This window comes from Mytilus californianus, unplaced genomic scaffold (assembly GCF_021869535.1).
Source record: "Mytilus californianus isolate M0D057914Y unplaced genomic scaffold, xbMytCali1.0.p SCAF_7, whole genome shotgun sequence".
Classification (NCBI taxonomy): Eukaryota; Metazoa; Mollusca; class Bivalvia; order Mytilida; family Mytilidae; genus Mytilus; species Mytilus californianus.
Window position 1 is genome coordinate 60,015,562 of NW_026262723.1, and position 16,528 is coordinate 60,032,089.

Sequence of the window (16,528 nt, forward strand, 5' to 3'; positions counted from 1 at the left end):
AATAACCAAAAACGGCAAAATTTCCTTAAAATTACCAATTCAGGAGCAGCAACCCAACAACGGGTTGTCAGATTCATCTGAAAATTTCAGGGCAGATAGATCTTGACCTGATAAACAATTTTACCCATGTCAGATTTGCTCTAAATGCTTTGGTTTCAGAGATATAAGCCAAAATCTACATTTTACCCCTATGTTCTATTTTTAGCCATGGCGGCCATCTTGGTTGGTTGGCCGGGTCACCGGACACATTTTTAAAACTAGAAACCCCAATGATGATTGTGGCCAAGTTTGGTCAAATTTGGCCCAGTAGTTTCAGAGGAGAAGATTTTTGTAAAAGTTTACGGACGACGGACGTAGGACCACGAACGACGGACACCAAGTGATGAGAAACGCTCACTTGGCCCTTTGGGCCAGGTGAGCTAAAAAAGAACATGTGAAAACAACAGCAAACACTTGCTTCACACTTTGAATTGCTGACTGTCATACATGTCTGTTGACATTGGAAATTCATAATTACAGAACCACATCTATCTTCCTTTCAATGCATAAACCAACAGATAAAGCAATGAAGACTAAATGAACAAGATATTAGTACAATGTACTACATCAATTTCTTACAAAGCCTTCTTCTATTGCAAAAATAGGGGAGTATTCCAGTGGCAGACTCAGTGAGGAGGAGATGGGTGTAGAGGGGGGTGATGCCTTTGACCTGAAAATTTTTTGCCTTGCTACCCTCAGCAAATTTTTTACATTTTGCACTATTACGCCCCCCTTTCCTCTGAGCCTGGATTTGCCACTATATCAAAATATTACATTCTAGTTATAGAAATTTTGAAACTATTTTATTTCCCACAACTTAAACTGCATCTCTTTATCTTTATGATAATACCTCTCGCCCTTTTAAACTTATCAGCTGAGTTATTATGTGGGTGCACAGAAATCAATTTTATCCTTCACTGATAAAAGTATGAGGTAAATTTACTTTTCCATTTTAGTGATATAGGTATTTATATGTTTATTTACCATGTTTTATAGCTATCTAAAGTTAAGATGGCCTTTTACTATTGAGTTATCATCTTAGCTTGATTAGCTTGACATATCAATGGTGTATACTTGTCACTGTTTGAATTTAATTATGTCCTTTTAACACTTTATTTAAAGTCTTTAAATAAGTAAATCAGCTAGTTAACCTGAAAATATAATTTACTTCTTCAAAAGATTCAATTTTAACAATGAGAAATTAAATAATTAAGTTTTCCATAAAAATTCCACATAGAATATACTTTGGGTGAGTACCTAGTTGAAATGTCATTGTACTTCCATTTTATTTTGCCAGACACTTATAACAAATGCACCCAATGGGTGAGACAAAAATAATGTCCTGACAAAATCAAATGTTAGACTATATCAAACGATGGAACAAATGGAAAACAACTGTCATATTCCTGACTATGAACAGGCATTTTCCAAGGAAAATGGTGGGTTAAACCTGGTTTAATAGCTAAATAAACCCTCCACTTCTATGACAGTTGTTTATAGTTCTGTTCTATTGACAAAATTTGGAGAGCAAAACAAACAAACTTAATTGGTTAATGAAAGTACCTCCTATAAATCCACTCAACATAACTTCTCCCCACCCTTACTTATATACTTACAACAAGATGTCATTAAATGTAATTAGATATCCTGCATTTATCGTGTATTTCATGATCAAAATGCTGAAAACCCCCTTCCAATTTATTGAAATCTATCATTTTCATTGACCATAATATTTTTCTAACTTGGTGTAAATTAAATACACCAAATTGAGCTAACACCTTCATTGGTGTATCTAATACATGTTCACAGGATTCATTATTATCACCAAAATTTGAAAATACTTATCTGATTAAAGCAGCAGAGGCAATAAGCTCCATTTAAGATCCTTAATAATAAAAGATGGTGCTTTAAATTTGAACATGCATTGACATTTTCCATAAAATATTCCCATTATCAAATTCATTCATTATAAAGAGCTGTATATAATGACTTATCTGTGGTCATTAGAATTGCTAATTATCATTGATAACATGTTGATAAAGCTTTGAAATACTATACATTGACTTAATGTGGGGATGTTTCACACTTTTATCACTCCCTTAAGGACAACAGCATGTAAAATATGGACATTGGAATAGGATGAGAGATTGTATGGGAATAAAGGCAGGATTATGGCTCATCTCATGACAGGTTGTAAAGTCAGTTTATTATTCTAACACATGCTAATTGTCTTATAATTCTGTCCTACTGGAGCCATTTTCGTGACACTGTTTTCAAGCATGATCACTCCAGAGCTATGTGTCTGAAATAAGTGCTACAATTCCATATGCCATGGCAATTTCATAATGAACAGATCACAATTAAAACAAATACCACTTCATTCACAGGTGTAACTGTATCTCTTTGAAATCTCTCTCTGACATTATAGAAGGAAACGAGATTACTTAAACTCAAAGAAACACCTGGAAAACTTTCATAGATAAAAATAAGACCTGCAGATAATATTTCCTCTGCATGTGCATTATGATTTTTATCCATTCTCTCAATATGACAACCAGAGCCAATAAACAATTTTTGGCTACAAGGACTACTGATGAGATATAAGCATTCAAAAAAAAAGTATAATCAGCAAAGAAGTTTAAGAATTTTCTTACTTATCTTTCAAACTGGGTTCATAGATTTATTGAAAAAGGTCACAATTTTACAGTTATTGTTAAATTATTGTGTCTGGTATTTTTGGGGTTAATATCAATTGACTTAGTTACAGTATCTTTGTTCTCTTTGAAACCAGTGTAATAAAGTAGGTTTTTTTCTAAACTGATTTTATCTGTCATTCTTCTATGCGCTTTTCATTTCCAATATTCAACTGATTAAGATTAAATTAACACCTCCACAGGTCAATGTGCTTGCCCCAAAGTCAGGATTCCTGTGCTGGAATCTTGATGTTTTGACGTTTTTGTCTGTTCAATTGTCTAGAGATCTATTATATTTATTCACAACTTGTCCAGACTCAGTGGGATTCAGAGCTAAACATATTGTTAAGACACTTGTCTAATGTGTTGAAGACCATATATTGACCTCATATCTTTTACATTTTATTGAAATATACAATTATCAAATTGAACAGGAAAGTGACCAAAGCGATAAATTTTTCAGTCAATTCTCATGATCAGGACTTCAGTTTTGAAGATTACTACACTATTTCAAAGTTATAGATTCATTTGTTACAAAAACTACAGGTATCATCAACTGATATTCAATAAAACGAAGTCAACTGTTTTTCATTTGAATGTATATTTACAAGGCTAGCAGTATGCTTAAACTACAAAGAATACAGTAGACCTGGTAAAGATCTTAGTTCCAGAGGTGGTCGATTGTTCCTATAATCCGATTTAATCAGATTAGTCCATTTAAAAGCAGAATAAAAGGTTTTAACTTGATCTTTTGATAAAAAGAAAAGATGGTACGACTTCTGACATATTCTTTATTAGTTCACCATTATATTTCAACCCTAAGTCTCTATAGGTCACTGGACACAATGATATCAAAAGACAAAATTTTCATATGAATTCAAAATCTCTTTTTATGAATAAACATAATTTTGATAAATTATTTTAAATTAGGCCAAACCAATTATCTTTATGTATAGTATTGCTAGCAGAAAGATTTTTGTCTAGACTGTTGATTCAGTACTAGTTAATATAAGATCAAGGTTTACTCTCAAGTATCATATTCAGTATGTAATAATAAGCCTTTATGTCTTTAAGATAAATAGTATCTTTTTATATATAAGTAAAAAGATGATATCTGTAACTATAAACTCTGCATATATTTGGTATGATTATAAGTCAAATTATAGTCCATATAAAAGTATCTGGTTATCATTTTTTGCCTATGCCAGTACTTCTTCAAGTAATTCTATATGTTTATATCTTATAATTATATCATTATATCAGTACTTTTACAGAATTACATTTTGGATGGGCGTACTTAAAGAATGAGAGTCAATCCAGTGAAAAGTCATCTCCCTGATTTTATCTTAAGAATTCATTTTTTTTCTCACTTCAGTTCTCAGATTCTTTGGTCTTAAAATATGCCAAGTATTTGATTCTGTATGTTTGAAGATTGTACTGCACATTACACTGATGTAATCCTTTACCAACAGAATTAATACGGAAATAATTTAACCTAAAAACATGTAATGCATTTAATCAAAATTGATAAGTACATGTAACAAGAAGACAAGACTTCTTTTTGAACCCCCTTCATGTATGTCTATGCTTATTCCATCAACCAAGGAGGGGTTCAAAAGGAAGTTTTTTTCGTCAGGGATGTTTTTAAAAAATGTTTGCTAAAAACTTTAGATTTATATTGCAAGGTTAAACTAGTATCTTCGCCCTTTACAAAACTACTGTGGCGATTAATTTTTTTTTAGGTAAATACCATAGAATTTCTGCTGACTGCAATAAATGAGGTTATTGCTTGTAGCCTCCTCTTATCTCAAAGAAGACCCTTCAATATGATGGTTATTATGGGTGAAAGAACAAGAGTAGCAACATTCTAAACCAAAAATAGATTGTGTTACATACAACATGGTTTACTACCTTTAACTCATTCATGATGGTACACTGAGTACTCTTGGCACTTATCTCTCTTTTTGTCAACTATGCATGTGACTTAAATCATAATGATCTTGTTAATATTCTTATAACTTATACAAAATATGTGGCAATGTACCAAGAAATATTTCTCTTATTTATTTATACATTTACCAGCTGAGTTTTATCTATTATGGTAAAAAAATAATTTAAAATTACAATGACCAACTTCAACATACCCTATTATGAATTTGTGCTCTTGCTTTTTTCATATGACAGAAGAAATATTGATAGATTTTGATGTAACAGCTGGATGTGTGTTTGGGGGGAGGGAGAGGACCACTTGTGCAAAAAGCAGACCCTTTCATTAGTTGTTCTTCATTGTGTACTCCTTGATATGTCATGCAAATACATTATGTATACTTTCCATACATTTCATCGATACCAATCCCCCCTCCTTTAAGAGTTTACCTTTTCGATGAAGTTTGGGATGGTTTGAAACATTTATGCATCAACCGCTCTCAATCATTCTAAGTTCCAGTCAACAGAGGAATGGAAGACAAAGATTTGGATGAATGAACATAAAAATGTCAGAATGTTACAAGATTTTGAAAAACTCGATTTTGATCTGGACAATTTTGGGCAGCTTCAACTTGCTAGCTAAACAAAACCTAAAGAATATCCCAATATTTACATAGTTCAAACTAAAGTTCAAAATAAGCAGATAAGTTGCTTTGTAAATGACTATAAAATCCACACCCCAAGGTAATGTAATCTGACCTTTTATTGGGACTCAAGAAACACTTAAAGTTATTACTGACCAATTGCGAATAGTTGATATTGACAATTTATGATTTCAAATCAAAACATAAAAAACATATCTTTCATACTAGATAAAATTGTTATCAAATTGAAATTTTATTCAAATCTGATATAAATTCATATTTTCATAAGCTTTGTGTTCATATAAAGGTGAAAAAAAGATGTCTTTGTTGGAATGAAATTATAGTATAATTTGACAAAATGCAACAATTTCAACCAGGGTTGTTTCACATTAAGACAATTTTTTCAAATCACTCTTGTTCATAACTGCTGTAATATATTACTTAAAACTCTGTCACTTATTCTCATATTACGTCTTTTGGGAAAATTAAATATATTTTTTTACATACAAAAATAAAAAAATTTCTAAAAAATTTAGCTGTGATAAGAAACTTACCCACAGTATCTTGCAATCAGAGTCAGCATCTTATATCACATAATTTTATTCCACAGTCACACAAACTTCAGATAATATTTTTTTTCTACCTGTATTCACAATTTTTTTAAAGGGTCATTTAAAATTAGCCTTCACCTTGACTGTTCTACAAATCATAACAAAAAATTAATTCCATGTTTTTCACAAGTCATCATAAAATTTCAATGACTATATCACAATACTAGAATAATCATATGCAGTGAAGTGAGAAAAAGAAAATCCTTTATTTTGCATCAAGTTACTCAAACGTAACATTCACCTTATGTTTTAAAGGGAGATAACTCCAAATTTAATTGCTGTTTACATTTTGGTGTTTCTATACATCGATTAATGGTGTGTGGGCAAACAAAGCAATCTGTCTCTGAATACTATTATTATGTACCTTATCTATTCTCCTTAATTAGATGAAGCAGATAAATTACCTGAGGTATTTGATTATCTCACCTGTAATTACCTGGGAATGAGGTCTCTAACAATAATAGGCCAGGTGTCACAAACAGGAAAACAAGGAGAGTGAAAAAAAAAAAAAACATTGATCGATAAAATAATAAACTTTTAACATGTAGATATAAAATTGTTATGCAACAGCTGTCTCCTTTACTGGTAATTTTTTGCATTGTGATCAAAAGTGCTTTATTATGATTTACAGTCTTATGCAAATTATGTGCAAAATCAATTATGATTTCTTTTAGAAGTATTATAGCACTTTATATTCAATAATGTGTAATCCTATTTTTGCCTGCAATTGTAATCTCCCATCCCAAAAACAATGGTAAACACAATCTGCTTTATGTTCAACATCACATTGTTTCTATAATTAATTCAAATATTTAGAATCATAAATTATGATTGTAATTAATTATTTTTAAGGTATATAGGACAAACAAACAAGCTGTTGGAAATGTTAATAATAAATGTTCATTGCCATCATAATAATCATAAACTGTTAACACAGAGATATGTCTTGCCTTTTTGTTATTTAATAGTAAAATGCCAATGTTGAAATTAAAATAGCAATACACTACCATGTAAGATATGCAAAATATTCAAAGTCAATGAACCATGACTAAAGATACAGGGCCAAACGATCTCCATGGAAATGAGATATGTCAATGATAATACAACTGCATACCAAATATTATTGACCTGCCACTAGTGGTGCTCCATAAACTGATCTAATCACAAACTAATATGTGTAAATAAGCAAACGTTCAAAGTCAAAGGACAATGCCTGAGGGGGCAGGGTCAAATAATCTCCATGGAAATGAGATGTGTCAATGCTAATACAACTACATACCAAATATCATTGACCTACCACTAGTGGTTCTCCATAAACTGACCTAATCACAAACTAATACATTGTTGACACTGCTGCCGCCCCCAGACACAGCATTCCTATGTCTTGCTTTTTGACTCTGTCAAGGCAAGACAAAAACTCAATTGATAAACTTAAAGAAATTATCCCATAGGTTTTTAGAAGCATTCTTTCCTAATGAGGAATTAACTTTGGAATATGCTGTCTATCAATATGGGATTTCATTCAATAAAATAAATTGTTTTGATTTAGAACTATTCTCTACACTTGGACCCAATCATATACAAATAAACCCTGTAAACACATAGTTTTGTAAATGTCTGATGTGGGCTACACATCTATAGTTAGGGGGTTCCTCCAACCCCCCATTGAAAACTAAAAAAGACTGTTAAAGTTGAGAGTCAGATTGAAGTTTGATGATTGAAGCCAAAGTGTCATGATCCAAAATAACCCCCTCAAAAGCGTCTTAGCAACAGGCCTCAGATATATAGATTTTAAAACAACTACCTCATACTGCAATAAAGAATGAAATAATATGTTACAACTCTATCCAGCAAAAATTTAATTTTGACAGATTTGAATTTCTAGATGACTAGAAACTTTCAATCATAACAATAGCATCAAATATGACTTAGCTAAATTTACTTCACAATGTGTGTAAATAATTTATTTGTCTAACCCATAAAAGTACACACATAGAATTATTACTTTGCTGCATCAATTCACAAGAGACAGATTTGTACAATAGATTATAGTATTGATGTTTATCACACAAAGTTAAATGTGTTGTTCCAATCAATAATGATGTAAGAATTTATCACAGTTTTTTATTTTATTGTTTTTACCTGCCTGTAGGGTATCACATGTTACAAAAGGTGAAAACAACATCTAATTTTCACAAAAGGCCCCCTAATCATCAATATTTTAGCCATTATTATTCTTATTTTGGTCAACAAAACATACTTTTACAATGTGTTGGTAATTGGTCCATTAATTTTATGATCTGGTATCAGAAAAATGATGACCTGAACAGGCCAAAATATTCAAACTGCATGTTCATTTTATGGCCTTCTCTTATTTTGGTTTACTGAAGGGAGAGGCTTTGGAGTGAGCAGAAAATTGCAACATAAATTACATTTGTCTGAATACATCACAAAATGAAATCTCATTTCCTTAAAAATTTACAGTATAATAGCAAGATTGCCACTGAGACAACGAACTATCCACCAAAGTACAAATGACATATATACAGTAAGCCACTGACAATGTTTGAACTGTTTGTTTCAGTTAGTACCAGTAGCATCCAACAAGTATATTATAAATCTACTATTTATACTACAAAGTCATAATACTGTAACTGGAACCAAAAGTATTAAGAATAAGAATATTTATTATTCCAATCAAGGGCCCTTGATGGGCAGCATAACATGTATTCAAAAAGTAAAAAAAAAAAATATCTTAGATGAACACATAAATGCTGTACTATCTAGTATAACCTACTGTTAACATTTAAAAGGTTGTGTGACCTGAAACGACTAAATATATCAACCACTTAAATGTACTTCTTAAAACTACACATACATTTTCAATATTTCATGATAATTTAGAGAAATATCAGGAATCAAAATGTTTATTTAGGAAGTTGATGATAGAAGGGAGGCAACCCTTGCAACCAAAATGAACACTTACTATCTACTGAACTGTCCTGGTTTATCTATGGGTGGATTATGTGCAGCACCCTGAAAGTAAAGAGAGATCCATTAGATTTTAGCGATATATAATGATAACTCTTTAAACTGAATAATAAAACTTCTGGTATTGTGAACTTTTTAACCGACAAAGTAGATTATCACACTTGATTATATAATAATTTGAGAAAGTCGCTAAAAATACAATTTCTTTCAATTCTAATTATCCTTGATGTACTAGATGAGAAAAGTCACAAAAAGATACAATTCCTTCAGTTCTAATTATTTTGGAAATGCTAGATTATAAGTAAGTAACTAATGATAGAAATTTTCTACAAATACAATGTCAAGTCTAATGTGACCATAATTCAAAAAAGAAAGCTAGTCTTTAATAGTACATTTTTTAATTTAGATTTCAGTGAAATCTCTACCTAAATTTTTGAATTAAAATATCACAATACCAGTTGTATATCATGCTTAACTATTCTCATGCACATTTATTACCACATCATGTTAGTGCCACATGAATTCATTTTTCAGTAAATAAAGTTTCTGTACAAAAAAATATTTTGTCACCTTTATCTTCTATCATTCATTTCATTTTGATTTTTTATCATCATTTCAGTTTAAAATTTTCTTTTTTTTTTGAATAACCTGCAGAAAATATGCAATATGATTTACATCTATATACTATTCGTGTCGTTGGATTGCTGTCTCATTGAGGTTTACTCACGATCGCTTGTTATTCATAATCCTTATGAAATGAATTAGGTAATTTTATATCAATATCTGTCACTGGACATTAAGGACAAGCTAACAATAATAAAAGTTTCTCTCTTCTTTCTTTTTTCAAAAATAAATTCCTTACATGTTCTAAATAACGGTACTTCACTACTTGTTAGAAAAAGTTATTATCTGTGTATTATAATGTTATGTGAAAAAAATAATTTAAATATAGTAATAAAGTAAAATAAAATAAAGCATGTGTGTGCTTATGGATAATCAAGTCAGGCTTCTATAAACTAAAATCTGCAAAGCAAAATACTAAAACAAAAGAATAGTTAGATAAACTTGGCAAGACTTTTTCACTATCTGCTGTCAACCTAGCGACTACAAATATTATAAGAATTGGTTATCATAAGTACCATATTCTAATCAGAAGCCTAAAATATACAAATACTTTCAGTCTTAAGGAACTATTGTCTAATAAGGACCTTTCTGGTATTCATGGAAATTTGGAAAAATTACTTTCTGTATTTTGTATACAGTGGATTAATTTATTTTTGTGGGTACCAATTTCCGCGGATCAAGGAAAAATTGTAGTATTGTGAATACTGACTTCATGGTTTTGCAAAGCCTGCATACAAGCCTATAGAAAGTTTGCAATTTGTTGAACATTTAAATAAATGGTTTACCTATAGCCACGAAATCAACGAAAATTGGTATCCCACGAATAAAAAGTATTGTATTTTGTCTCTATTGAACTTTAACTACATTACAAGCCAGAAAAAATTCTAATGGCACATTCTTAAGCAATCTATTATTGTCTGAGGTAGTAAGTTCAATATGTTATGATATATTCTGGGTGTTAAAGATTAAGACATTATCACATTCATAAGGGTACTGCATGCGAGAGAAAATTCTGATACATTTGTATGACACAAAGTGAAACGAGACAACATCTAAAAAGTTACAATAAAAATAACATACATGAAAACTCCCATTATATAATAAAATGATAAGACTCATGTTAGGAGTCCACTATACCAAAAAGTTATGTATGAGGGTCACAATGATTTACATGAAAATTAAAACTGAAAATGAATAAGTAAAAGATAATATAGAGGAAGATAATTAATCAAAATCAAACTGTGAAATAAAATTATAGCCAGAAGCCATAGCTACAAGCATAATTTTTGTGCAACCATCACACAATACTACCTTCGTGCTATCTGTTTTCTTTTTTCTCTCCGTTGGAGAAGTGGCCGAATATGAACGATATCTACCTGGTCCCTACATAACGTAATTAGAAATACAAAATAAAAAACACACATCCCGTCATTTCACACAAACACGTCACAACATTTAGTCATTGTACAACCTACCCGTTCATATGTGTGTCATCACAATAATTGGATTTATATTTCCCAGGTTCAAATAAATTTCAACATTCAAACACAAACATTGATTTATTTAATGTCTACATCACATAAATCAATGATGTCAACAACAAGGTCTAGGTATTCTTTGTTTTCTTCTCCACTAATGCAGGTACGCTAAAATCATTCAACATGCAATAAAGGGAATTCTAAAACATTGGGTGGGGCATTTAATTCCACATAACCTGTCCAATTGTTCATACCCATGAATTTTCTGCATTTTCATTTTTGAAAAAGAAGTATTTCCCCATAGTATTTCAAATAATTACATCAAAATAAATCCTGCTGTTAAATAGAAGTGTTTAATGATTAATATTTCACAACACTGGTCAAATGAATTTACTGGGATAACTATAGTTTTACATGGGATCAGAAAATAAGTTCTTTTGCTCAGAAAATATCTTGGATAATTTGAATCAGAATATGCATTTTGTTCAATAAATAAATTAATAACATTTTGCCATAGGTATAATGAAGCTCTGTTTCTTTAAGAAAAACCAGTAGATATATATTGTGCTTCCCTTGGTGAACCTCTTTTTACTAATCGATAGTCAGGTAAAATTGATCCAGAAGATGGTTTTTCTGTTTATTAAATTTATCCTTTGTTCAGAATATCTGTAAGACTATAAATTACTCAAGAGATCTTGTCTGCTTTTTTTTATTTGCCTTAAGCAAAATCATTTTTTATAAAAACAATTATAAAGTTTGCCTTCCTAATATCACCTTTGCAAGTATTGCATACATTGTATAGAAAAAAATTCTCTCTATTTACAAAGCATAACTTTGAAATATCTAGTAGATTCTTATCATTAGTCAGACTCAAAATGGACCAATCAATAGACAGAAACTTAAAAAAAAACAGTAGATGTATCAGGCGTAAAGTTTAAAACTTTTTTCCATGTGAGCTTAAAGTTTGAGACAAGACCATGAATATCACTTTAATAAAAAGGAAGCATTTATTGTCATATTTTCTGCAGCACAATATGATATATATCTTTTAAATCCCAATAATGACAGACAACTTATCCATGCTTTTTGCATATGCAGTAACTTTTGCCATTCATTCTGCAGAGTGCACATGCATAACATTCCATACACCTTAATGCAATAAGTGCATGCTGTAATTTGTAATGGTGCATCATTCCTATCAGACCCTTTTTGAAAATAAAATAATACAATGATATATATCAATTCTTTTGAATTTCAAGGAGGAGAGCTAAAGCCCTATTTGTATTAAGGAGCAGATAAATTTAAGGATGCCATCCACTATTACTGCTTTTAATAAATTTCTATAATTGTTAATGAATCATAGAAACAATCTTAAATTTAACACTAAAAGGAAAAATCCTATAAATCTGATTTGGTTTTTTAACAGAGTCTCAAAGGAGTGTGTATCTCTCACCTGGCACCATATATAAAACAGGCAGGTGTTTGTTCCAAGATTTTCAAAAGGGCAATTGATATATATAAATGTCATAAAGAGAGCACATACTTTGGAACTTAAGACAAAAACATCCACAATAATGTAGTAAAACATCTCAGGGAACCTTATTTAACCTAATTTAGATAACGTTTTCCAAAGGTTCCTTAACTCAGCCTTCTATGAATTTTTTTCATGGGAAATAAACAAATTAAACATCAAACAAAACTAAAATGTACTAACCTAACCTTTAATTTTATCAAAAGTAGGTCAACCTTTCTTGGTCTTCTTTTACTTTAGGGGTCCCATGCTATACTTATCAAACAATAACTCAAAAACCTAACCTTAACCAATATCTAACCATTACATTAGCCTTAAACCTAGTCTAGAACAAACCCTCTCCCAACTCTAACCATAAACCTAACCCTAAAGTACAAGGACCCCCAAAGTAAAAGAAGGCCCTTTTGATTAACTTTGGACTACAACAGAGCAGAAAATTTCTGGGTCAAAAGATCTCTTCTTAAGTCCAAAATAGTTCAAATTGATCTCTTTTGAGATCTGTAACTATTATTAAATAGGGAAATACTAAATAGCAGCACAAAATTCTTAGATGACTGAAAACAGACCAGAACTATCATTGTCAAAAGGAGAATCATCTATGTAAAAATTCACATATTTTTACATTCATTTTATGACATAGGCTTGGACATTACTGTAATGTTTAACATTGCTTATTATATGCAGAAAATGTCATGAAAATTTATTGATAAATTAGATGAAAAGCATGTACTTTTTGTAGATAAATGTGGATGCAATACTTTTTGAAAGGGTATCATTCAAAAGGGAGTGAAATTCTACTTTGAGCTAAATTTTAGTGTCAAGAAAGACGTCAAAAAAGGGTCATCTAGAGCAAAGACTTCACACAATCTGTTTCCAATAATTATAAGAAAACAATAAACACTAAATATTTACTGGGAAAGCCATTAAATTTACTTTTGCCTGTTGCAACCTAATCCATTATTTACATTAACTTCCGTAAGGGGATCATTTGGATGATTTAAAACATTATCAGATATCACTTGAAAATTAATATTCAAAGCTGATATAGTGGTCAACTTTTTTCAAATAGGCCAAGCAGTTTAGGAGTAGAAGACTTTTGAAAAGTTAATGATGATGAGTGAAAGACAGACACAAAGTGATGAGAAAGGCCAACACTTTCACATCAGGTTAAATAAGCTTAAACTTTGTTTTTGGAGACAAGCAGTAATAGAGATGGTTTTCTACTTCTAAATAAGTGGGATAACAAGTTCAGGCTTTATCTTAAGATAAGGGAAGGCACTCTGACTGTATTTCATAGTTAGTCTTACAGCTGTAGAAGAAAAAGACGACACACAAAATACTTACAGTTTTTGCCTCTTGAAATGCTATAGATGAGAATCCTGGTTCATAATCTACTATACTTCTTGGCTGACATCGATATTTCTCTACCGTTGACCTTGCGTTGGGTGGATTCCATTCACTGTTGATAAATAAAGAAAAACATTCAGTTAACAGCCCTGACACTCAGTGAACAATATGATTACTGAAGTCTTACATGTAAAAGGCAGGATTATAGGTAAATATCTCTATACCGTAACAAGATGTTGCTTTCAAACAGCTGTTGACCAATCACACTTTTTTAAAATGAAGATGTCACTAAAGATCAGTAATTTAAACCAGACATTACAACACATAGATGATAAGATGAAGTCCACATTTAAAAGATTCAGAAGTGCTTGGGAAATATAATATTGTACGAGAGACTGAAATTGATTTTAATTATGATGCAACCTGCAGGTATAATACCTGTCAATTACCAACAATTCAAGCTGTTGGGAGAGAAAAGATTTCATAATTGATTGAATGTAAAGGATATTTATGACTTTTAATAATCTGTGGTTCACATAAAGGACAATATTTACAATCTGAATAGTATTTAATTTCAGAAACAAAACCTTGCAAAATATTGATTTATTCTCATTAATAATTCAAAATTTGATAGGACAGCGACAGGAAGGGACACTTGGGAAACAAATCAACCCATTAGCACTTCTAACACATAATCTCCATATAGTTCCAGCAAAATTACAAAGCAATTTAATTATTCTGTTCAGACACTGGAATGAACATACTACTTTTTACACCTGAGATGAGCTCCTTACTTTTCAAACAATTGTAATAGTAATACATGTACATACAAGTATTAAGTTATATTGTAAAAGTAATACATGTACATACAAGTATTACGTTATATTGTAATAGTAATACATGTACATACACGTATTACGTTATATTGTAATAGTAATACATGTACATACACGTATTACGTTATATTGTAATAGTAATACATGTACATACACATATTACGTTTTATTGTAATAGTAATAAATGTACATACACGTATCATGTTATATTGTAATAGTAATACATGTACATACACGTATCACATTATATTGTAATAGTAATACATGTACATACAAGTTACAAGTTATATTGTAATAGTAATACATGTACATACAAGTATCACGTTATATTGTAATAGTAATACATGAACATACAAGTTACAAGTTATATTGTTATAGTAATACATGTACATACAAGTATCACGTTATATTGTAATAGTAATACATGTACATACAAGTTACAAGTATTAAGTTATATTGTAATAGTAATACATGTACATACAAGTATTACGTTATATTGTAATAGTAATACATGTACATACAAGTATTAAGTTATATTGTAATAGTAATACATGAACATACAAGTATTACGTTATATTGTAATAGTAATACATGTACATACAAGTATTAAGTTATATTGTAATAGTAATACATGTACATACAAGTATCACATTATATTGTAATAGTAATACATGTACATACAAGTTACAAGTTATATTGTAATAGTAATACATGTACATATAAGTATCACATTATATTGTAATAGTAATACATGTACATACAAGTTACAAGTATTAAGTTATATTGTAATAGTAATACATGTACATACAAGTATTACGTTATATTGTAATAGTAATACATGTACATACAAGTATTACGTTATATTGTAATAGTAATACATATACATACAAGTATCATGTTATATTGTAATAGTAATACATGTACATACAAGTATCACGTTATATTGTAATAGTAATACATGTACATACAAGTATTACGTTATATTGTAATAGTAATACATGTACATACAAGTATCACATTATATTGTAATAGTAATACATGTACATACAAGTATTACGTTATATTGTAATAGTAATACATGTACATACAAGTATTAAGTTATTTTCATTTTGAAAAGTTATACTATGGATTTATTTATTTTGTGGCTACCAATTTTCGTGAATTGAGGAAAACTCGTATTTTCGTGCTTTTGCCCAAGTCTGAAAACAAGCCTATAGAAAATATGTACTTCATTGAACGTTAAATTTCATGGTTAACATATATTCTCGAAAATCAAAATTGGAATCCCACGAATAATACTGAATCCAGAGTATACATTAGTGATATGGTTTGTAAAAATCCTTTATTCTGAGGGAACAAACTTGCATGGGAACCAAGGAAAACATTTTTAACATGTTGTTATGTTAACATTGCTCACTTATTATACACTTACATATATCAAGAATATGACTTGTAGTTTCTGAGAAATATGTGATGAAAATTTCTTATATGTGCATAAAATTAAAAGTTTTTGCCAAGGGGAGGAAAAAAATTGAAGGAGTTGAAAACGTGACACAAGGTATGGCATAACTAGATGAAGTTGTGAAAATTGTAGTTGCTGAGAAAATGTGACTATAATTTTATCTATGTGCATGACATTTTAAAGATATGTTTTGGCATGTAGGTAGTAGAATATTGAAGGAACTTAAAATTTCCACATGGTATTGTATATCAAGATCAGGTGTGGTGCAGTATATCATGAAGCTATGACTAGTTACTTAGAAAAATGTGACAGAAATATGTTATGGACAGAACCTACCTTCTGTGGA

The 16,528-nt window shown here is 30.3% G+C and overlaps 1 protein-coding gene across 6 annotated transcripts in view; it reads right to left on the reverse strand.

Annotated features, from left to right (window-relative positions):
• Positions 1–16,528, reverse strand: part of LOC127708370 (sorbin and SH3 domain-containing protein 1-like) — a 129,112-nt gene that overhangs the window by 31,218 nt on the left and 81,366 nt on the right. For all 6 annotated transcript variants that reach the window (XM_052213225.1, XM_052213224.1, XM_052213223.1 and 3 more), the window contains 3 exons: positions 13,882–13,996; positions 10,840–10,911; positions 8,900–8,949 (listed from right to left, as the gene is read on the reverse strand). In XM_052213225.1, coding sequence (XP_052069185.1) covers positions 8,900–8,949; positions 10,840–10,911; positions 13,882–13,996 — 237 coding nt within the window. The remainder of the gene's footprint in view (positions 1–8,899; positions 8,950–10,839; positions 10,912–13,881; positions 13,997–16,528) is intronic.